Source organism: Sus scrofa, chromosome 2, assembly GCF_054392235.1.
Source record: "Sus scrofa isolate SSC_HxYL_T2T_F1_AM1 chromosome 2, Sscrofa_HxYL_maternal_Yorkshire_Landrace_v2.0, whole genome shotgun sequence".
NCBI lineage: Eukaryota > Metazoa > Chordata > Mammalia > Artiodactyla > Suidae > Sus > Sus scrofa.
Genome location: NC_139384.1, coordinates 69,216,557 through 69,240,476, shown reverse-complemented (window position 1 = coordinate 69,240,476; position 23,920 = coordinate 69,216,557). Strand labels below are relative to the sequence as shown.

The 23,920-nt window shown below is 51.0% G+C and overlaps 1 protein-coding gene across 29 annotated transcripts in view; it reads right to left on the bottom strand.

Annotated features, from left to right (window-relative positions):
• Positions 1-7,218: 7,218 nt before the first annotated feature.
• The window catches only part of UNC13A (unc-13 homolog A), a 72,095-nt gene continuing 55,393 nt past the window's right edge, over positions 7,219-23,920 (bottom strand). For 10 of the 29 annotated variants that reach the window (XM_085012352.1, XM_085012353.1, XM_085012358.1 and 7 more), the window contains 7 exons: positions 23,369-23,398; positions 21,582-21,638; positions 20,851-20,931; positions 19,304-19,451; positions 15,036-15,128; positions 13,872-14,031; positions 7,219-12,145 (listed from right to left, as the gene is read on the bottom strand). In XM_085012352.1, coding sequence (XP_084868478.1) covers positions 11,845-12,145; positions 13,872-14,031; positions 15,036-15,128; positions 19,304-19,451; positions 20,851-20,931; positions 21,582-21,638; positions 23,369-23,398 — 870 coding nt within the window. In that variant the 3' untranslated portion in view covers positions 7,219-11,844. Of the gene's footprint in view, positions 12,146-13,871; positions 14,032-15,035; positions 15,129-18,033; positions 18,091-19,303; positions 19,452-20,850; positions 20,932-21,581; positions 21,639-23,368; positions 23,399-23,920 lie in introns of all 29 variants that reach the window. The other 19 variants (XM_021083553.2, XM_085012364.1, XM_085012367.1 and 16 more) reach the window with 3 other exon arrangements.

Genomic DNA, 23,920 nt, shown 5'->3' with positions numbered 1-23,920 from the left:
GGCCAGGAATCGAACCTGCAACCTCATAGTTCCTAGTTGGATTTGTTAACCACTGAGCTATGACGGGAACTCTTGTCAGCTCTTTTTGTTTTTGTTTTCTGGCTGTACTGTGCAGCGGTTTGATGTAGAATCTCAGTTCTCGGACCGAGAAATGAACCCAAGCCACAGCAGTGAAAGCACCGAATCCTAACCACTAGACCACCAGGGAACTCCCACCACCTCTTTTTGGATTGTTACATATGACAGACGGCAATCAGAATGGGCCAGCATTTACTTGACCATTCTGCTTAAAGAACATCACAGCCTAGCAGTACTATACAATTCATTTTTTCCTACTGGGTTTTTTTTTGGGGGGGGCGCACCTGCAGTATATGGAGGTTCCCAGGCTAGGGGTCCAGTCAGAGCTGTAGCCACCAGCCTATGCCCCAGCCGCAGCAACTTGGGATCCAAGCCGTGTCTGTGACTTACACCACAGCTCATGGCAACGCCGGATCCTTAACCCACTGAGTGAGGCCAGGGATTGAACCTGCATCCTCACGGATGCTAGTTCGGTTTGCTAACTGCTGAGCCACAAAGGGAACTCCTTTTTTTGTATTTTTTAAAATTCCCACTTTTTTTTTTTTAATTTCAGTTGGGTAAATTGAATCAGGTGGGATTACTGGATTAACAGAAATGCAGGCTACAGGTTTCAATAGAAGGTGCCATATTTACTCTTCTTGTTAAATCCTATTTATCATGTATCTATAAGGAAGGATAATCCAAGCTTATTAACCAATCCCTTGTCATAGAACACTAGAGTCATTTAATTTGTCATGTGTTATAGTTATATGTGATGTTTCCAAATCTTATTTTAACCTGTCAGATCTCAGCCCAGGGGTGATTTTGTCCCTCAGGGACGTTTGGTGATGTCTGGATACATTTCTGGTTGTCATGACTAGGGGTGGATGCTGTTGGCATCTAGTGGACAGAAGCTAAATGCCCTGCAGTGCCTGGGGGTGGGGGGAACCCCATAACAAAGCACAATTGGATCCCAAAAGTCTATAGTGCCAAGGTCCAGAATCGCTATACTCAATTCCTTTCAGACTCTAGGAGACATGAGTCCCTAGAAGGATTTTATTCATGGCATAAAGCGAAGTTTCCTTTGCTATGAAACATCTGATTAAAATGTAGATTCTCGGAGTTCCCGTTGTCGCACAGTGGAAACGAATCCGACTAGTAACCATGAGGTTGCAGGTTTGATCCCTGGCATCGCTCAGTGGGTTAAGGATCCTGAGTTGCTGTGGCTGTGGTGTAGGCCAGTGGCTATACAGCTCTGATTCAACCCCTAGCCTGGGAACCTCCATGTGCTGAGGGTGTGGCCCTAAAAATACATACATACATACATAAAATGTAGATGCTCAGGTTCTGCCTCCAGAATGAAGGGGTCAGAAACGTGGAGGTGGTGCCTGGAAACCTGAGTTTTAGTTTGATGCCCCCATCCAGTTATTTAACTCTGATCTCTCTTTTGCTCTCTGAACTTCCGGGAGAACCACCTCCTTCCTTCTAGAACATTCCTACAGGAATGACTCCATAGAACTGGCTCACCAGGGGAACGGAGGCTCCCCACACTCACAGAAGGTGGACAGTCAGGAGATCCTTGAAACCTCCAGCTTCAGGCACAACAGCCTGCATCTGTGATTCAGGACCTGTCCTTCAGGATCTGATACAGTCTTTGCCTCCATCACAATGGCTTTTCAATGCCCTCTTGTCCCAGAACAAGGGAATTTGGTTTCCAAAGTAACAGTGGCTTCCCTGCCTGGCTGATGGCAGAGTGAAGAGGAAGCAAAACCAAGACAGCTCTGGTTCCCTCTGCCTTCCAACCCCCACCCTCCCACCCAGCACACACACAGGGCACCCCAAGCCGGTAGACCCAAGCACAGGCAGGCGCAGCTGCAAGGGACATCTTGGAGCATGGTGACAGCTTTGCTGCCTCTGCCCAGAAAGGGGCTGGGCAGGGGTGGGTCATCACTCCGCCTCATTTATAACTCTGATGGTAAGAATATTTGTGTAATTGCAGGCTGCATAATCGAGAAACCATTCTATGTAATTGCAGGATTAGGAACAGAGTCATTATAATGCCATGCAACAAATCATGGAATGAAATATAATCTCGCCTAGGTCATGAGTCACGTAATTGTGTCACACCCTCCAGGAACTGAGTGGGCATCTCGCTGACATTCCCTGGATGACACTGCTGTGTTGGCAGGTGTCCTGACAAGGAGGTGTGGGTCAATGGGAGGGCGGATAGTTTAAGGAGGTGGGGGGGAGAAGTGGAGGATGGGATGAGGCTGGCTGGAGGACTCTGGTGAGAGTGGAGTGTGGCAGTGAGCATACACAGTGGTGCTAGAGTTTAGCCTAAGGTTGGAAGAAGTGAGGAGAAATGGGAAGGGAAGTTGAAGAAGTGCGGATCATGTCAGGGGTTGGCAAACTATGGCCCCAGGGCCAAATCTGGCCAGTCGCCTGTTTCATTGCTTAGAAAAAAATTTTTTTCCCTTTTAGGGCCGCACCTGTGGCATATGGAAGTTCCTGGGCTGGGGGTCAAATTGGAGCTGCGGCTGCCTTCCTACTCCACGGCCACAGCAACACGGGATCCAAGTCGGAGCCTGCAACTTACACCACAGCTCATGGCAATGCTGTAATCCTTAACCCACCCAGCAAGACCAGGGATTGAACCCTCATCCTCATGGTTCCTAGTAGGATTCATTAACCACTGAGCCACGACGGGAACTCCCCCACATCCTCATGGATATTAATTGGGTTCGTTGCCACTGAGCCACAATGGGAAACCACCCCCCCCCCAATTATTTTTAATTGAGGTAAAATTCGGGGAACATAAATTTAGCCCATAAAGCATACAATCCAGAGTTCCCATCGTGGCGCAGTGGTTAACAAATCCGACTAGGAACCATGAGGTTGCAGGTTCGATTCCTGGCCTCACTCAGTAGGTTAAGGATCTGGCGTTGCCGTGAGCTGTGGGGTAGGTCGCAGACGCGGCTGGGATTTGGGGTCACTGTGGCTGTGGCTGTGGTGTGGGCTGGTGTCTACAGCTCTGATTAGACCCCTAGCCTGGGAACCTCTATATGCTGCAGGGAGTGGCCCTAGAAATGGCAAAAAGACAAAAATAATAATAATAATTATAATAATAAAGTGTATAATCCCATGGCACTTTGTATGTTTACACTGTTGTGCCACCATCACCACTATCCATTTCCAAACTTGTTCATCTTCCCAGACAGAAACTCTGTCCCCATGAAACACTAACTCTCCATCCTCCCCTCCTCCAGCCCCTGAGAATCGCCCTTCTGTTTCTATAAATTTGACAACTCTAGGGACCTCCTAGAAGTGGAATCATACAATAGTTGTCATGCTGCATGGATCTTCTTTCACGCAGCATAATGCCTTCCAGGTTCATCCATGTTGTAATAGGAGCGATAATTTTTTTTTTTTTTTTTTGCCTCTCCTCCCACCCCCTACCCCATGTGCAGAATTTCCCAGGCCAGGGATCAAACTAGTGTCACAGCAGTGACAATGCCAATCCTTAAGCCTCTGAGCCACTAGGGAATTCCCAACATTTCTTTTTAAAATTAAGTTATTTATTTATTATTGTTTATTTTGGTGAGATTCACATAATATCAAAGTAACTAATTAAAGTGTACAATTAAGTGACATTTAATACAGTCACAAAGTTATGAGACCACCATCTCTCTCTAGTTCTGGAACAGTTTTATGACAACACTGGATCCCTCAGCTGCTAGTTCCCAGAGCTAGGGGTTGAATCGGAGTGGCAGCTGCCAGCCTGCACTACAGCCACAGCAACGCCAGATCATATATATATATATATATGATCTTCTTTATCTATTCATCTGTCAATGGAGGTTTAGGTTGTTTCCATGTCTCAGCTATTGAAATTCTTCATTTTGTAATGGTATTGAGTTGATCATCTTTTCCTGTAGCTTCTCCTTTTATGCTTTTTGAGTCTTATTTACAATTTTTTCCTGGTGCCAGGATAATGAAGCTATCCTTTTACATTGACTTCTACAATTTTTTTTTTTTTTTTGGTCTTTTGTCATTTCTTGGGCCGCTCCTGTGGCACATGGAGGTTCCCAGACTAGGGGTCCAATCAGAGCGGCAGCTGCCGGCCTACGCCAGAACCACAGCAACGTGGGATCCGAGCCGCCTCTGTGACCTACACCACAGCTCACGGCAATGCCGGATCCTTAACCCACTGAGTGAGGCCAGGAATCGATCCTGCAACCTCATGGTTCCTAGTCAGATCCGTTAACCACTGAGCCACAACGGGACCTCCTGACTTTTACAATTTTTATCATTTTGCTTTTCACACTGAGATCTTTAATAGGCTCAAAGTTGGGTTTTTGAGTACAGTTTCATGTTGGATGGGCCAGGGTCCTCAAATTCTTTTTAATGAAAATCATCAGTGGAGCCCTTGTAAACCTGAAGCAGGATTATCCTTCCAACTTATTTATGATGTTGGCTTGTGCTCTACTGACAATGCATTTGTTCTAGCAGAAAAAGCAGACCAAAATGCTCAAAACCAGACACAAAAACCAAAGTCCTGTAATGTTCAAGGTTAGAGCAAGAATTTGAAACCAGAGAGAATGTGGCCATAGTTAGGGAGCCTCCAAGTTGGCTCTCAATAATCTCTGCCTGGTCTTCAAGCCCCTGTATAATCTCCCCTTGATGTGACTCCCTTCCAACCAATACGTTATGACAAAAGTAATGGAATGTTACTTCCAAGATTAGGTTACAAAGGACTGAGACTTCTGTTTCTCTCTCTTTCCCTGATGAAACCAGCTACCACGTTGTAAGCTGTCCTGTGGAGACGACTACATGGCATGGAACTGAGGGCAGCTGCCCCCTGATGAACAGCAAGGAGTGTAATCCTGCTAACAACTATGTGAGTGATCTGGAAAGTGGCTTACCCACTCCAAATGCAATCGTTTGCATCTACTAACCCAAACTCCCTGTCCATCCTACTTTTAAGGCTGAACAATATCTCTGAATGGATGGGCCACATTTTAGGTATTTTTTTTCTTCTGTTGATGGACCATTGTGTTTCTTCCATATTTTTGCTATTGTGAATATTGTTGTTAGGAACACGGGTGCACAGGAGTTCCTGTTGTGGCTCAGTGGTAACAAACCCGACGAGTACCCATGAGGATGCGGGTTCCATCCCTGGCCTCAATCAGTGGGTTAAGGATCTGGCATTGCCACAATCTGTGGTATAGGTTGAAGATGTGGCTTGGGTCCCGCATTGCTGTCGCTGTGGCATAGACTGGCAGCTGTACCTCTGACTGGACCCCTAGCCTGGGAACTTCCATATGCCGTGGGTGCGGCCATATAAAGAAAATAAGAAAAAAAACAAAGAAAGAAAATGAACATGGGTGAACAATTATCTTTTTGAGATCCTGCTTTCAATTCTTTTGGGCATGTGCTCAGAAGTGGAATTGCTGGAGTTCCAATGTCACCACATCTTTGCCATATACCCAATGGAATACTACTCAGCCATAAAAAAGAATAGAATAATGCCATTTACAGCAACGTGGATGGAACTAGAGATTCTCATACTAAGTGAAGTAAGTCAGAAAGAGAAAGACAAGCACCATGTGATATCACTTTTATCTGGAATCTAATATACGGCACAAATGACCTATCTACAGAAAAGAAACAAACTCAAGGACATGGAGGACAGACTTGTGGTTGCCTTAAACAAAATCTCTGTGGGTGTATCTTGTGTATCTTTTTTTTGGTCATGTGTGCAGCATGCAGAAGTTCCCAGGCCAGGGACTGAACCCGTGCCACAGCAGCAACACAAGTCACAGCAGTGACAATACCAGATCTGTAACCCACTGAACCACCAGGGAACTCCTGTATGTATTTTGAGCTTTATTAAAATGGTGTTATATTCTTTGAATCCTCCTCTGTCTTGCTTTTTTTTTTTTTGTTACTCAAGGACACACTTCATTCATGTCATTTGTCAGAATTTCTCTTCCTAGAGAATGGCAGAAGTAAGCCTCTCCCTAGTAGATAGGTATGGTGTCATCTGTGGGACTCAGTGCATTAGAGCAAAATTCCTCCTAGCACAGAAAGCAACTAACCTTAACCCTAAACCCTAAACTCAGCAACTCTGGGGTTTACCCCCATTTTTGTTCTACTTTTAGCCCTTTTGGCTGTTACTTGCAGCCAAAAGCACTCATCAAACTCACTCCCAGTGGTGGATCCCATACTCCTGGCCCTGGCCACTCAAATGTAGACACAACCCCAGGTTTTAGGAGGGGAGAGATCCTGCCTTTCCTGAGGAAATCCTGAGTTGAGTGAGATTCCATTTCTTCTCCTGGTGGGATGGGGGCTTGAAAGAGAAGTAAATTCTGCTTAGAAAAATGAAGTTCCAGAGTTCCCATTGTGGCTCAGTGGATTAAGAACCTGACTAGTATCCATGAGGAGGAGGGTTTGATCCCTGGCCTTGCTCAGTGGGTTAAGCATCTGGTGTTGCCATGAGCTGTGGTATAGATCTCAGATGCAGCTTGGATCCGGCATTGCTATGGCTGTGGCATAGGCTGGAAGCTGCAGCTCTGATTCCACCCCTAGCCTGGGAACCTCCATATGATGCGGATGTGGCCCTAAAAAGACAAAAAGAAAAAAAAAGAAAAAGAAAAATGAGATTTTCATTGTTTGCACACTCAAGATTGTGAAATGAGATTCTCATCTGCTCCATCAAAAAACAAAACAGGAGTTCTGTGGCGCAGCGAGCCCGACTTATCACTGCAGCAGCTCAGGTTGCTGCTGTAGTGCAGGTTCTTTCTCTGGCCTGGGAACTTCCATATGCCATGGGCACAGGCAAAAAAACCAAACCAACCCAAACATGGGGATGCAGATTGAATTTGAGTATATCTTTGGCTGGCATTTGTGTCTTAACTTGCTTGAGCTAAGAGCAACAGCTGCCCAGTATCCTAGGTTCAGATCTTGGCTCTGCCTCTTCCGAAATATCTCCCCTCTCTGCATCTGTTTTTCTCTTTTGTAAAGTGGGACCATGGTAGTTGTGGATGCATTGCTTTCATGGGCAGGAAGTGTGTTCAACAGCTGCTGCCCATAATACATGCTCCATTTTTTTTTTTTCCCAATATGGGGATGCAAGGAGGCCACCACCCACACATCTAAAGCTGTGTCCTTTTTCTTTTTTTAATGTCTGCTGTTAATAAAATATTTTTACAGAGACCAAAAAATCAGAATAGTGCAAAACATCTCAACACCATGCATTCATGACCACTTCTCATTGGTTTTTAAACATTTGTTCCAAGTCACATATTTACAGAGAAATGGGGGCATCTGTGCAGATACCGGACTGACGGGATGGAATTAAAACAAACAAACAAACATTGCTTTGATTTACATTTACAATCACATGCTTAGAGAAGATGTGTGGAGGAAGAACCTCCCTGGACTGCATGGCCAGGTTCGGGGGGGGCGGTCTCAGGGGGCCGGGGCCAGGGATGGGGTCTGAGTTCCCCTGGCTGTGTGGCTGAGGATGTATGGGGACCTGCCGCCTGTGACCTGTGTCTCTCCAGTGAGCCACTATGGCTGGGTGGGGCAGGTCGGGGGTGGAAGATGGAGGGGGTCTTACTCGACACCATCAACTTGATTTGTCTCTTAAAAAAAAAAAAAAAAGGCAAAGAGAAAAGCAACATGTGTCAGCAAAAGATGACTTTGGTCCTTGACAGTTCTTAGGAAAGGATGTTCAGAGGACAGCAGGGGTCACAATGTGGATGAGCCTCTCAGGGAGCTCTCCTCCCTCTCCACCTGGGCAGCAGAGTTAGGGCAACTCTGGGCTGTCTCCGCTTTGCCCCAGTGTTCCCATCTGCAAAATGGACAGCACAGGAGGTGGGGGACAGGTCTCTGAGGTCCCAGCCAAGAGAGGTCCCAAGGATTTCTGGTTGGGTGTTAAGGTTTTGTTTTTTTTGCATCTCTGATGGGGGCACGGTGAGGTTCCAGGTTGGTGCCTGAGAGCCAGGATTAGGGTGGACAGCTGGGCACCTCCTCATTTTAGGTATACCCTTTGAGATGAGAGCCAGGGAGAACAGATTTTGCTTTTTCTCTCTTCTCTGTCAATCCATCTCCCCAGTTCTGAGTCTCTCTCCATTTCACAGCTCTGGCTGTCCCCAACTGGGGGTGATCTTACCCTCCTTATTTTCCCCCTGTGCCCCTCTGTCTTTCCCTCCCCCCCTTTTTTTTTTAAGATTTTTATTGTTTCTTAAAACTATAGTGGATTACAATGTTCTGTCAATTTCTGCTGTACAGCTCTCCCTCTTCTCTCTTCGTGTCCTTACTCAGTGTCTCTGTCCCTTTTGAAGGGGGGGATTGCCTCTATCAAGATGTCCTTCAGTGTCTCACACACCCCCATCCCACTACACCCCTACTTTATCCTTTCCACAAACCACAGAACTCTGGGGTGATCTCCTGGCATGGAGAGAGGTCCAAATGAAGTCCCCCAAATCCTGGCTGGGCTCAGAACCTTGGACAAAGTGGTGAAAGCTCAAAGGGATCATCTAATGCTGGCTGGCCTTGGGGAAAGCCCTGTGCCTCTCCCGAGCCTTGTTGTTCTAATACAGGAATGTCTGGATTTCAAACACTTCCATTCGCCTTCCTGCATGTTCTGTGGCTCGACCAGTCTGGCTAGAACACCTCCTGTGTACCCAGATCTGTGTGGGAGGGAAAGGTTGGTATAGACACACACCCGGATACGCAGGCACACAAGCAGAGCCCCCTGCGCGAGACATAACTCAACCAGTCCTTCTTTCCTTGCCACCTTGCTGTGCCCAGCCTGTGCTGGGCGAACTTGGGGCCCTCAAGAGGCCACATACCCCCATCTAGGGGGAAAGAGAGCCTTTCAAAGACACCCCCACGGCATCAGAGACAGAGGCTGGGGAAGGGACGGACATAGGAGGAGGGACAGAGGCTGGGGAAGTTCTGAGGGGTTCGAGAATCAGGAGGGAACATTTGTGATGTGTTTTGAGGAACAAATAAGAGTTCTTGGGCGGGGCCGGGAGGGGGGAAAGGAGGAAGTTTCCATAACAGTTCTTGCCTGGGAGTCAGAAAAAGTACTTCGATAAATACTCCCTGAGGTTCTTTCCACGTGCCTAGGCCAGTACTGGGGAACCCTACACACACACACACACACACACACACACACACACACACACACACACAAACACACAGGCACACATGCCTTGACCAGAGAGCCTCACAGTGAATTTTTTTGGAAACACCTTGGCTCTCTCTAGCAGCAGCTCAACTCCCCCTTTTCCTGCCAGTCATCCAAATAATTTTTCAGAGCCCACCCCAGATCACAGATTACCTTCCCTTGGGTGTTGCTGGTGTTCTCAACCCCAAGTCAGCCATCCAGCCCACCTCCACCTCTCAGTTCAAAACTGCTTCTTAGTCATTAGGAAGGAGACTCCAAGTTCCCTCTAAGCCAACTCCCAGCCTGTCCCTTGCCCTTGGCACCGTGGCGCCCCACCCCCACCCCCGCAACTGTCCTGAATGAGAACTTCGTCCTCATCTCTGGTTCAGAACCTTCAGTCACTGAAAACTGCCTGAAGTTAGGGGACACATTAAAATACTTCCAGGTAAATTAGAAAATACTGCTGCTTCTTCCAGACTCTTGTTCACATAACGGGAAACCATCACCATAAACATGCAACATTCAGTTTGCACATGGCCTCCTTACAGGTGCCAAACCCTTGGGCAGTGCACAACTAGGACTTCTCTGTACCTAGGGATTCTGGGGTTCATCTAAGGTAGAGTTCACTTTTTCTTTTTAATACATCCTCCAAAATCTTTCCAAGAATTAATTTCAGTGTCTTGAAAGTACTTTGTCCCTGCCTGCCCCCTCTCCCCCACCACCCACCACCACCTCATTCCATTCTTCACGAGGTAGCCACAGGGAGATTTTGAAAGCTGAAATCCAGACTCTCTTCAGCTTTAAATTCTCCTTTTAAATACCCAGCCTAGGGTGAAATCAAAACTCCTCAGGGTGATGTACAAGACCCCACCTGTTCTGATACCTCGGCAAAGTTCCCCTATCTCATTACTGTCCCCCATCCCCTTCCTAGCTGACTTAACCCCAGCCAGGCTGACCTGGCTATGCTTCAAGTCAGCCCACCTCTTAGCCTTTGCACCTGCTATTCACTCTGCCTGGCACTCTTTTCTCTCCAGTTGGTTGTTCCTTCCCACCTTCCCTATCTGATGTAGCCCCCCCATCCCAACTCCAGGAGCCCAGTTACTCCTCATCTCATCCCTATGTTTCGATTTCTCCCTAACCCAGCACAACCCTGTACTTATCAATCTGGCAGAAAAAAATCATGGCATATACACACTGGTCCATGGTAGAAAAGCAGATCCTGAGCAAAGATGAGTCATGTCAAACTTTCCCAAAATGCCTGTGTGAGCTAAAATGGGGAAATTTGACTCTGGCCAAACTGCTTCATCATCTCTGGTAGAGAAGAGCTCCAGGCATCTAGAGGCCCCACCTGGGGATATTCTGTGGCCTGTGTGTCTGAATGAATGAATGAGGTCTGGGGGAGTAAGCTCCCAGTAAGTTTGTATATTCTCTCTCTCTCTCTCTCTCACACACAAACCCTAGTTTCTGGTCTCTCTTCTTTCCTGACTGGAGCATTTTAAGGGAGGAAGGAGGGCTTGGGGTTGGGGGCTGGGTCCAGGGAATCCCACATCTTCACTCTTTTTTTTTGGCAGGTCGAGAGTTCTCAGGTTATCTCCCCCTTGGAAAGGGCTGAGGGCAGGGGTTTTGCTTGGCAGCCAGAGGTGGGAGGGGGCACTGAGGGCCTTGGCCCAGAATTCCCATCCCTTTAAGGATTAGGGGAGGTCCCCTGAAGAGGGTTAGCAGCAACTGGGGAGCTGTATCGGGTCATCCGATCTCAGCTCACCCTTCGGATGGGGCACACAGGCTAAAGGGAGTGGGGAGGGTATGGCACTGGGACCCTCGGCCATGTCTCAAGCATCTCTTTTGGCCTCGGTTTTGCAATCTGTCAAATGGATGGGTTGAATTCTATAATATGAGTACTGGGTATGTGGGGGGAAAAGGGGAGGCAACCCCCCCACAGGGAAGTGGGGGCAGCATGGGTGCCCCAGAGCTGTCCCCTTGACCTCCAGGGTTTGGGCGCCCGAGGGCGCATGTGCTTTTGAAATCCCATCCTCCCCCGCTCCCCGTTTATTTTTTTGCACAAACATCAAAAGGGTCTCCGGTCCACGGATGTTCTCCAACCACCATCCTAACCCTCCAGCCCACAGACCAGCCCAGGGGGCGCTCCAGGAAGCCCTTGCCCCTTGCCCAGGGCCCGCCCCTCGAGGGAGCTGAGAGTTCTATACTTGGCAAATTGGTCTTGGGCCCCAAGAGTTGGGGACCCATCTTATTTATGGCTTTTCCAGGGGGCAGGAGGCGAGGCCTCCCAGCACCACACCCCTGGGACCTAGCCTCCTCTATAGGGGGCGAGTTTTCCTCCCATCTCAGCTCGAAAGGCCTCCTAGACGCTGGGGACGTGGCCTCAAGTAGGGGGAAGGTGGCTTCTTCCTTCCCTGCGCCCTAGGGCGTGGCCTCCTGAGGGCACAGGGTGTTGCCATTCACATTTCCCCAGAAGGGGAAGCTAAATCTAAGCCGCAGGGGCAGTCCGCCCTCAGCAGAGACCCGCCCTCTCGGAAGTCCTAGCGCGCAGGCGCCGCCCCACCCCGCACGCTCTGCGCAAGCGCAGTGTTGGCTCGGCCGCGCGCCCCGCACTAGGGGGCAGGCGCGGCCCCGCCTTCCTCGGTGGAGCGCGTGTCCGACTTGAGCTTGACGAACTCCTTGGCCACTTCGTCGTTGCTGCGTTGCGACAGGATGCGCAGCACCGTGAGGCCCGTGTCGTCCATGTGGATGCGGCGGCCGAGCGGCAGCCAGCAGGCGGCGCTCCCTCGCTGGACCAGCTCGCGCAGCTGCAGCACGGCCAGCCCCACCGTGCGGTCCTCACGCGCGAAGCAGTAGTCCTTGACGCACACCTGCAGCTCGTAGCACTCGGGGCCCGCGTCGGCACTCAGCGTGCTGCGAGATGGAAATGCGTGAGAACAGGTCCCTCCCACTAGGCAGCTACAGCCCTACCTACGGGTGACACTACCTCTCTACCGGCCACGCCCACAAGCCGGGTGTCCCGAACTGGGCCACGCCCACATCGAGTGATCCTCCCATTTTCGTGAGCTTCCACCCTAGGTCGGGCCCCACCCCGCTGGACCACGCCCAAGTCAGCGGGGAAACTGCCATCCCCAGCACGGTCCCTTCCAAGTCTCTCTTCCTCCTTTCTCTCCTCACCCAATAAAGCCACCAGCCTACTTCAAGCCCCAGCCATGCCACATCCCCATCCCAAGAGACTCTTCCCCCAGGCTCCTCTGGCTAGGCAAGAGTGGTGTGTGGCTTGGTTCGGGGCATGGGAATATGGGTCACTTGGGTAGGGCTGGGATCACATATAGATGGGGCTTCTTAGCAAGAGTGATCTAGGTGAAGGCCATCAGGGGTCTAGAGTAGCAGATGGCCTGGGGAACAGGGTGTGCAGAGGGGATACCTAGGGTAGGGATGGGGGTCAGTGGATCTTATCCCACTCCATACCAGCACCCACCTCAGCTGGCTGCCTCCACCATTCTGCCCCCAGATATGGCACAAAGAAGCCCCTTTACCAGCCTCCCACCTGAACCCAAGTTCTCTCCTTGCTGTGGCCTCTCCCCCATGCTCCCTGGACCACCCCTCTTAACCCCCACCCCCACCCCCACAAGATGCCCTCTCCCTGCCCTAATGTCTCACCACAGGTGACTACCCACTCCAGCAGCCTCCACCTCCTCAGTGATGCTGGACCCTGCCCTGATACTGGCTGGTCAAGAGCTCACTCCTTTCAGACTATGCCCACACCCATCTCTTGCATCTTCCCAGGCTGCACTCCTAGCCTTCAACCACTTGGACTCACCTCAGGGGACATCTGCTCCCTAGTAGGTGGTGTTCTTGCTCCTACATAGTGTTTCAGGTGGCCTACCTCTCCAAAGCCTTTGATCAAGAGCTCTCCCCTGACAGGATTGGCCTGACTCTTGTCCCTCAAGGCCCCTGAGCTCTGATGACCCTTCCTCCTCTGCACTCTGTCCCCCAAGGACATCCTCCAGTGTTACCCTGCCCCAGTGAGGTTCACACCTGACCCAAGATCCATCGACCCCTATCCCCACCCCAGGTATCCCTTCTATACACCTTGTTCCCCAGGCCATCTGCTACTCTAGACCCCTGATGGCCCACACCTAGATCATTCTTGCTCACAAGGAAGCCCCATCTATATGTGGATCCCAGCCCTACCCAAGTGTCCCATATTCCCATGCCCTGGACCAAGCCACACTCCACTCTTGTTCCCCAGAGCAGACTCTTCCAGATGACCTGCCCCACCCCTTTTAACCAGACCAGAATCTCCAGCCCCAGAAATGGTTCTGCCCAACAAGCTCCTTCAGCCCAGAGAGACTTCCCCTTCCCTTCATGAGCACTCATCATAGTGTTATATCATACTCACTACCCACTCTGGGACCTGTCTGCCCTCCAAGGTGGTCTCCTCCATCCTTGTGTCCCTCCCACTGATGTCATTCATGCACTAAAGTGCCTTTCTTCCTAGTACCCCCACCTATGATGTGATCCTTCCTGTCCCCAGATATCATTTGCCCACCAGACATCCCTCCTGCCTAGCGGACCCTGAGGCTCATACATTATATATCCCCTTTCCATGCTCCCCAAAGTATCCCAGACTCACAACTGGAAGCTCTCATTGTACTTAGGGGCCCAGCTGTTGTTCTTGGATTTGGTCGCAAATTTGCGTTTCTTGTCGCTGAGCTGGGGCCCAATGATGTTGACCTCGATGAATGGCCGGAAAATGCCAGAAGTCTGCCACTTCAGGTCATTGGCAGCCACCACTGTTGGGGGAAGTAGAGGGTAAGACTGATTAGGGTCCCCACCCCATCCCCAAGTAGGCAGCTTTGGTTTTTGAAGCTAGTCTAAAAGACTACATTTCCCAGCATGCTTCTGTAGCTAAGTGCGGCCATATGACTAAGTTCCAGCCAGTGAGATGTGAGAGGAAGTGATGCATAAAACTTTCAGCTTGTGGCTTAACAAGGCAGGGAGAATGTCCTAAACTTTCTCCTCCACCTAGGTGCAGGCTGGCATGCAGGTGGGGTCTGAGTTCTTAGGGACTCTACAGAAGAAGAAAACGCATTAGGGATAAAAGTACAACAAAAGATGATAGAGGCCTGGATCCCCAACACTGTGAAGTCTCCACATTAGCTCTGGGTTGACTGTCCTTGGAGTTACTTCAGAAAAAAATTCATTTCATCTATTTTGTTTATGCCACTGTTATTTTAGGACTTAGCTAAAACAGCCCAGTCTGTGTTCTAATTAGAAAATAAAAGCCAACAAAAGGAATGAAGAGCAGAGAGATAAAGTGGAATTGAGTCTTAAAACACTGTTTGCAACCCTTGATCCAGCCATGCCTGAAGGTGGTTACTTCTGGAATTTTCAGTTTTATGGAAATTTTTTTTTTTTTTTTTTTTTGCTTTTTGCCATTTCTAGGGCCGCTTCTGCAGCATATGGAAATTCTCAGGCTAGGGGTCAAATTGGAACTGAAGCCGCCAGACTAAGCCAAAGCCACAGCAACGCAGGATCCGAGCTGCGTCAGCGACCTACACCACAGCTCATGGCAACGCTGGATCCTTAACCCACTGAGCAAGGCCAGGGATCAAACCCACAACCTCATGGTTCCTAGTCGGATTTGTTAACCACTGAGCCACGATGGGAACTCCAAAAAAATTTGTTTTAATGAAAAAAAAAAATTCTTCCTTAAGGCCAGTCTGAGTTTGGTTTCTGTTTTAGAACCTAGTGCATCCTGGTTGAGGCACTCTTTCTCCCACCTCAGGCTACTCACCTTTCACTGTGACCTTGTGTTCCCCAGTTCCTGGATGAGTGAAGAGCTCAACATGGACGGAGACTTCACCCACAGGATCTTCCACACCCGAGCCTGGGCGGGGCAGGGAAGGATGCTTGTAAGCTTCATTCTTTCCTACCCACCATAAAGGACCTGGACTGCTTCCCACCCATGTGCTGGCGGCACCAGGTCATCAGCCATGACAGGGTGGCACTGGGAGGAAGCTGGGATGATGGGTGTTCTTGAGGAGGCCCAGAATCCTGGGTTCTATCCTTTCACTTCCTTGTCGTGTGATTTCAACTTCTCTGAGTGTCTGTCTTTTTTCTCATTCCCTGTCATCAGACTCAGCCTTCATCTTACACACCATCTCAGCAGCATCTGACATCCTGGCTTCCTGTGCCTCAGTTTCTCCTCTTGACTGCAACCAAGCCACACTCTCCAGGTTCTCATCCTACAGATTAGTCACTCCTTCTCACCCTCTCTTGTCATTTCCTCCTCCTCTGTCAATCTTCAAACTGTTGGGACAACTTGCATCTCAGTCCTCAACCCCTTCTTTGTTTTCACTTCCTCCCTAAGTACTGGTACAGTGGAAAATCCTGCCATCTCTACCTTCAGAATACAGAATCTCACACACCTCCTTGGCCTCCATCCTGGTCTAGCACCCAACAACCTGTGGCTTCATCTCACACTTCAGGTATGGCCAGATTAACCATGGCTGCCCAATCAGAGCATTCCCTGGCAGTGGCTCCAGTGCCTGGCTCAGGCATGGTCATGTGACCCAAACTAGGCCAATAGTTGTCCCTGGGCCAACTTGGCCAACCTGGACTATTGCGGTAGCCTTCTCTCTTTCACCCTTCTCAGCTTCTTTCAATGCACCAGCCAGAGAAATCCTGTCAGTCATGTCCCTCCTCTGTTCAAAAATCTCCCCGGGCTCCCATCTCATGCTGCAATAATAAAAGTTCTTTTTTGTGACCTGCAATGTTACTCCTGATATGTCCTTGCCATAACCTTTCCTGCCTCACCTCCCTCCACGCTCACACTTGCCAGCTCTGCTCCAGTCTCATGGGCTTCTTCACTACTCCTCCGACACTCAGTGATAACATGACCCAGGGTTCTCACTTCCCCTGAAGTGACAGCTTGTAGAGGCATTTTTTATTATCCCTGCCATTCCTTTTCCAATAGGCCATTTTGAGTTTCTACTGAGAAATGCTCCTACCTCACCTCAGACCTCGTGGCTCCAGCTTACACTTCAGTTATGGCTAAATTAGCCATAGCTGCCCAATCAGAGCATTCCTTAGACATGGCTGCAGTGATTGGCTCAGGGATGGTCATGTGACTCAAGCTGGGCAAATAGGCATTGGCCCTGGGACTTTTGCTGTAATGCCTAGAAAAGAGTCTCTCTCTGGTGTTAAGCTGTCAAGGCTGACTTTGCCCTGTATATGGAGCATCCACCCCACAGAGGTCACAACAGAAACCAATGACCAATGGCATTGTTGGAGACTCTGGATCCAGCTACTACTGATGCCAAGTCAATCTGTACTCTTTCAGTTGCAGGCTCACAAATTCTCTAGTCTGCCTGAGTCAGGGTAATGTATGCTTCAGTTTCTGGCCACGACAAGGATCCTGTTGATTGGTTCTGAAGGGGATCATGGAAGGAGCAGTTCAAAATCTTCTGACCCCATCCCTCCCTCTGTGACTCTGGGAGGGCATCCTGTGGGGTCTGGGGACCTGTAACCGCCAGCACCCCCACCAGGCCCCTCCCCTGCCCTTCAGGAAGCTCCCCACACCTGGAGCACCCCATGCATGGGGAGAGGAACAGGGGGAAAGTCAGGGGTGGGGGTGGGGGTGGGGAAGGAGAATGGGTCAGTCCAAGGTTGTTCGGGTTACCTGGCGCTGGGTGGTAAGTGACCAAGGCTCAGGGGGGCAGAGGGGCCTGAAGACCCCCATTACCCCAGTATTGGGGCGTGCACCCTCTCATCTTTGCTGCCCACCCCAGGCTGCCTTCCTTGTCATCTCAGGTGCCCAACCCTCTTCCCCCAACCAGTCACATGCTCAGCCTCACCTCCCCACCCCCACCCCAGGCTGATGCTTCATAGCAAGCTCAATCCGGGCCAGACTGAGGGGTGCCAGGGGAGAGTCGGACAGTGGTGGGTGGGGTGAAGGGTCAGATCATGGCCAAAGCTAGTAAGAAGGGGGAGGGGGGCAGTGCTGGGCACCCCCATCCCGTGGTTTGCTGGCTCCAAGGGGAAGGGTCTTTCCCAGGCCTCTGTATGCTTGTCCCAACCCCACACCCACTCCCCAAATCCCAGGCCCCCCTGAAGGAGAGGTTCCTTGGGCAAAGGGCTTAATCTCCTTTGAGACTCAGCTTCCTCATCCATGGAATGATAGACCACCCTGTGGGAAAACCAGGAGGAATGTTCTCGAGAATCCCTGAGAAATGATTGGCACAAGGCCTGGCTCATTAGAACCTGAAAAATATTGGTTTTCTATGGTCAGAAAATAGTAATAATAACAATAACAAAACAACAGCAACTAACAATCACTGCCAGGTAGTATAAGACAGGAACTGCTCTAAATTTAATTTACCTAATCCAAAAAATAAGCTATAGTTAGGGTGTGTGACAATTCCCATTTTACAGATGAGAAAACTGAGGCTCTGGAGGCAGCCGGTTGCCTGAGGCACCCAACTGCGGAGTGGCAGAGCTGGAATCTGAGCCGGCTCTTAACCTGGCAAACACCTGTCCGGGGGACCTGGGATCTGGTTTAAGAGAAGCACCTAGCGAGAAACGGATTCTGACTCGAATGGCTTCTCCTTCACCATGTGGAACCAGCAAGCCGTCCTTCCCCCTTGTCCGCCTAGGCCCTCCCGCAGTCAGTCGGGCTTAGGCGGGGCCCCGCAGACCAGGGAGACGGAAGGACGGGCCTTTTACTAGCCCGGCCGGGAGGGGCGCAGGCACCGGGCACCGGGCGGGCGCGGGCGGGCGGCGGAAGCACGTACCCTTCTCAGGATAAATGTCTTCACTAAGGGTAAACCTAGTCCCTTTTCCACCATGGACTAATCACGGGGGGGGGGGGGCGGGGGGAGGTGGAGAAAGGAGGGAAGGGAGAAGTGGTGGGGGGAGAGACGAGCGAGCGAGAGGCAAGGATGGAGGGCAAGTGTGCGTGGCGTGGCGGGGAGCAGGGGAGGCGCGGAGAGGGGGCGGCGAGTGAGAGGGAGGAGAAACAAGAGAGAGAGAAACGTCAGCTGCAGACGGACAGACAGACAGCCTCCCGCTACGGAGGGACACTAAAAGCAGCAGCGTGGGCTGGGCACAAAGCTGAGAGCGGAGGCCCGGCGCCCGAGGAGGGAGGGCCCTCTCAGCCCTGGGCTGACTCGGGGAACGGGGCCGCTGGTGGCCGCAGGGTTTAGGTCCCCTCACCCCAGCCTCCTCTTCCACTGCCAGAACGAAGCCTGGGTCAGCGGCCAAACTTCTCTCCCTTGACTGCACTGTTAGGGCCAATTTTGAGGAGAGTCCCCAGGGAGGGGAACGAGGACCCTGGAGTCCTGCCCCCCAGCCCCAGCTTCTGTGTGTGACTCAGAGAGGGGACAGGAGACAGAGGCAAGAGAAGAGAGAGAAAGAGAGAATTTGAGAAAAGGGGAACTCCCTCTTCGTCCGCCCCCTCCACGTCGGGGTCCCTCCCATCCTTGGGGCTGTCTGTCCTTCCTTAGCCACGACAGTGCTGCTGTCCCTCCCCAGGGACCTTCTACCAGTCCTCCAGAGGTCCCACCCTGGAGATGCCAATCATTCCTTGGCTCAATGACGTCAGAGATGCCGCCCATGCCAGAATTGTCAATCACTCCTTAGTCACCAAGGTCATGGGTCCCTCCCGCAAAGCTGTCAACCACTTCCTGGAATCATGGCGTCGAAGTCCTGACTCTAGTAGCTGTCAGTCACTCCCTGGTCCTTGCCATCCATCAGAGGTCCGGCCGACAGCTTTCAATCACATCCTGACCCCATGACTTCATGCATTTTCCCAGGAGATAGCATTCCCTCCAGGCCCAATGACGTCAGAAGTCCCGCCCTTGCGAGCTGTCGATCACTCATTGGCCTCGCGACAGCATGGAGCTCACGTGGCCTGGAGCTGTCAGTTTGCCCCAACACATGACATCACAGAGAAGGTGAGTCAAAGGCGGCCGTTGCACCGTTGCATCGACTGGGTCCTGGGCTGCCCACCTGGGCTGCCCCTGTGGGCAGGGATTGTCCTCATGCTAACCAGTGGCTCCTTACCCTGGCCGGTCTGCGTCTGCACGAATGTCTTGATAAGCAGGTCGGTGGCCTGAGTGTAGAGGGACAGGGCATAGCGCAGGGACTGCAGGTCTGGACTCTTCTCCAGGAAAGTTTTCTTGAGACCCACACCACCCGCATGGAAGTATTGCTGTGGGGAACAGGATGGGGAAGAGGTAAAGCTAATGGGACCCCCTTCATACCCCTTGGACTGGGCAGCCACAACGCCCCTCCCCCACTCCGATGCCATCTGCTGAGACAGAAGGGTCTTCAAAACACCCAGGCCCTGCTATTCCCCCATCTCCACCCCAGCCCCAGACCTTCCCTTGGGCTCCCATCACACTCAGAATAACACCCATGCCTTGTACCCCTTCCTTGGCCCTTTGTGGCTCCAAACTGCAACGTCCTAGCCTTCTCTCCAAAAGTCTTCCCTAGAACATACCATGCCTCAGGGCCTTTGCACTTACTATGCTCATTGATGCGAAGGGCCTCCTAGCCTCCACTACCACACTCTGTTTTGCCATGGTTGGCTTCCTGGCTTTCTTTCTTTTTTTAGGGCTGCACCCATGGCATATGGAAGTTCCCAGGCTAGGGGTCAAATTGGAGCTATGGCTGCCAGCCTACACCACAGCCACAGGATCCGAGCCGCGTCTGTGACCTACACCACAGCTCATGGCAACACTGGATCCATAACCCACGGAGTGAGGCCGGGGATCAAACCCGCGTCCTCATGGATCCTAGTCAGCTTTGTTTCCACTGCACCACAATTGGAACTCCTGCTTCCTGTCTTTTGTATTTTTTTCTCCCCAGGAGACTTCAGCATTTGAGCTTCAGATTGTCACTTGAGGCCAATGAGTGATCTACAGCTCGGAGAGGCCAGGCCTCTGAACAGCCAGGGATTGAATCCAAGCTGCAGCTGCCACCTAGCACCAGAGCTGTGGCAACACGAGATCCTCAACCCACTGCTTCAGGCTGGGGATCGACCCTGCACCTCAACAGCAACCCAAGTTGCTACAGAGACAACACTGGATCCTTAACCTGCTGTGCTATAGTGGGAACTGCTCCCTATCTTTCTTTGATTAAGGTTTCAAGGAGTTTTCTTTAACCACCGCTCCTTTGTATGCCGCCAACCCTATCTTGCTGTAATTCTTCATTTCAACAAAACATTTCCTTTGGAGTGTTTTCACACTTTGGATTTCATGGAGACCACAGCCCCTTTCATGTTCTCCACATTCTTGCGTGAGCTGGTTCCCTGCCTAGAAATGCTCTGTTTGCTTTGCCTTTGAGTTTTTACAAATTCTTCAGACCTCACCTCCCACATGCCATCTTCGGGAAAGCCCTTACTACCCCCTCCTTGGGCTCTCTGATCCTTCCCTCTACCCTGTCCTGACCCCATGGGGCTGGTTGTCTGTATCCAGCTGACATCCAGCCTAGGGCTCCTCAGGGCCCTGTCATCATCCAGCCTGAAACTGATATGGAAGGGTCATCAAAGAGTGTTTATAAATGGAATGAATTAACACCCTGGGATGGGCAGCGGTGGGGCCTCTCACCTTGATAGTGTCCAGGGCCAGCTCGACAACTGCACATTGCTTCGGGGTCAAGCTCTTGGCTTCTTCTCTTACCATATGGTCCTGGATGGATGGAGAGAGGGACCAGGTGGGCAAAGCAAACTCTGCCTCGGGGATCTGCCTGTCTCTAAGTCTCATTCTCGCTAAACTCTGAGGAGTTGGATAGTGGGTCTGTTCATCATTGTGTCCCTGGTGTCCAGCATGTGACTGGCACACAGCAGGCGCTCAATAAATATTTGTTGAATAGGTTATTCGTATTCTTTTTCTTTTTCCTTTCCTCTTTTCTTTCTAGGGCCACATCTGTGGCATATGGAAGTTCCCAGGCTAGGAGTCAAATCAGAACCACAGCTCCCGGCCTACACCACAGCCACAACAATGCGGGATCTGAGCCTTACCTGTGACCTACACCACAGCTCCCAGCAACACTGGTCCTTAACCCACTGAGTGAGGGATTGAACCTGTGTCCTCATGGATACTAGTCAGGTTTGCTACTGCTGAGCCACAATGGGAACTCCAGTTATTTGTACTCTTGATCAAGCTATATCTGAAGCTGAACCTTGCACATCTTTCTAGTACACTGAGCAAATAAATTGCACTTAAGCCAGTCTGAGGAGGGTTTCTGTCCTTTGAACCTGCAAAGCATGCCAGTATACTAAGATCTCTTCCCTAGGAAGCCCCCCGCCTCAATCCCTAGCTCCCATCCCCGGCCTCACCTTGAGTTTAGACAGCTGACCCAGCTCCTTGGCTGCATTGAAGATCATCTGAGTTCCCTGCAGGAAACAACAGACATAACCTGGGTGAGGATGTGTGTGGGGGTCATCCTGCCCAGTCCCCAAGTCCCCGCTGATACCCCAGCCCTGGACACCATCTTGGTTCTTGTCCAAAGGCTCTGAGGAGGGCAATAGTTTTGTTCCTAGGATCAAAGAGATCCAGAGCTGCCCAGGAAGTGCTGAGGAGATGGTGACCTTGTCCCCAGAAATCCCAGTGCCCTGGGGATGCTACCCATCGTCCCACCTCCACTACAACCCCAGGTTTGTGGAACAAAGAAAAGAGAGCAGGCTGTGAGGAGGAGTGAGTGGGGGGAACCCAAGATAGTGTCTGTGGGTGTGGGCAGGGCTAGCCAGCCCCAAGTCAAGGAGCCTTGTGGAAACCTTGGGATGGGCTCTGGTGAAACCCACCACCCACCAAGGGGCCCATTCCCTCTGTGGGAGAATTTCCCCAGTCATCTGGGGTGGACGGTTAATCTGACCTTTTAAAAGGAAGAATCCTCCCCTTCAACACACACCTCAGTACCCACCCCCTACTCCTTCCCAGAACAGACATCAGCGAGATGACATCCTGGTTATGGCTCTAATGAGCCAGGTGGCCTGGGTTCAAATCCCAGCTCTGCTGTGTGGCCCTGGGCAAGTCATTTAACCTCTCTGAGCCTCAGTTTTCCCATCTTGATGGGGGAAATCACATCCAGTTTGTGGCTTATCTGGGCCAAAAATGTCTTTGTTCAGTCTTCATGGTTATTATCATCATTTGGTTTCAAGGTCATGGGCAGTACTAGGGGAGACAGGGTCCTGGCCAGGAAGTCACATGTTCTGTCTCCTCCATTACTATGCTGGATGACCTGAGGCATGTCACCACCCTTTCTGAGCCTCAATTTCCTCCCCTGGCTAATAGGGGGACCTACATTAGTTCAGGGGATGGGGGTGCAGCTGAGATCAGGGAGGTTATTAATTCTGAATTACTGGATCCTGGGATGGTCTGGGGGTCCTGGGCAGAGCTAAGCAGGGAGGAGGGCCATTTACAGCTGGGATATTTGGAATCACATTGATGGTTTTCTCTTTTTTCTTTTCTTTTCTTTTCTTTTCTTTTCTTTTCTTTTCTTTTCTTCTTTCTTTCTTTCTTTGGGCTGTACCTAAGGCATATGGAGGTTCCCAGGCTAGGGGTCAAATTGGAGCTGCAGCTGCTGGCCTACAACCACAGCCACAGAAATGCCAGATCCGAGCCTCATCCTACACTGAAGCTTACAGCAATGCTGGATCCTTAACCCACTGAGCCAGGCCAGGGATTGAACCAACATCTTCATGGACACTATGTCAGGTTCTCAACCCACTGAGCCACAAGGGGAACTCCATACTGATGGTTTTCCAAGCTGGCCAGTGGAATCTGGTCACCTTGCCACTGCTGGTATTATTTTTCTCATCCTGGCTGTCACTACTCTTCTTATTCCTTGTCTGTGATTCCATGAGCCTGTCATGACGCACAGTCACTCAAGAGCCCAGCTGTCTGGGCCTGGTTTTCCCCTGCTGCACCCTCCTCCCCACCTGCCACCCTCCGCCCACCACCCCTCACGAGCAAGCCAGACAGACAAAGGTAAAAGAGACCAACAAATAGGGTCACAGTACACCCCCGGACGGCACGGATCACAGAGGTGGAAAGAGGCACAGGGTGGGGGGTAAAGGGAGGGACGGGGGTAGGAGCCAGACAGACAGTGAGAAGCTGGTCTTACATCTGAGTGGCTTGGCAATTTCACCCTGCCCTGTGGAGAGAATCAGGCGGAGGTCAGAGTTTGGGTGGATGCTGAGAGGATACTCAGTGGGACTTCCCTGCCCCCTCAAAGCACAGCCCACAAGCTCCCTCCCAGGCTCTGGGTCTAATGCAGAACACCCTCCCCAGATTGGCATCTTCCCTGGTCCCCTGATGGGGACCTAAGGCCAGACTCTGGACTACCAGGAGGCTAGAATTAGCCTATCGCCTGGGGAGAGGTACCCAATCCCACATCCAGCCTGTCCCGAGATGGGATGGCTTAGGGAGGGGAAAGAAGAGAGAGGGCTCGGGGTCTCTACTCCCCCAACCCCTGGCAGGCCTGACTCTAAAAGAAAGGTACTGACAAGGTTTCACAAGTTCACTCAACACACAGACACATACCCAGAGCATTTACGCACACACACACCCGGATCAGCATATAAAGACACACACACATGCAGAAGAACTCATGAGCTAGAATACACAAGTGCACTACTAAACACTTGTACGCATGTCCACAATCACACACACAAAC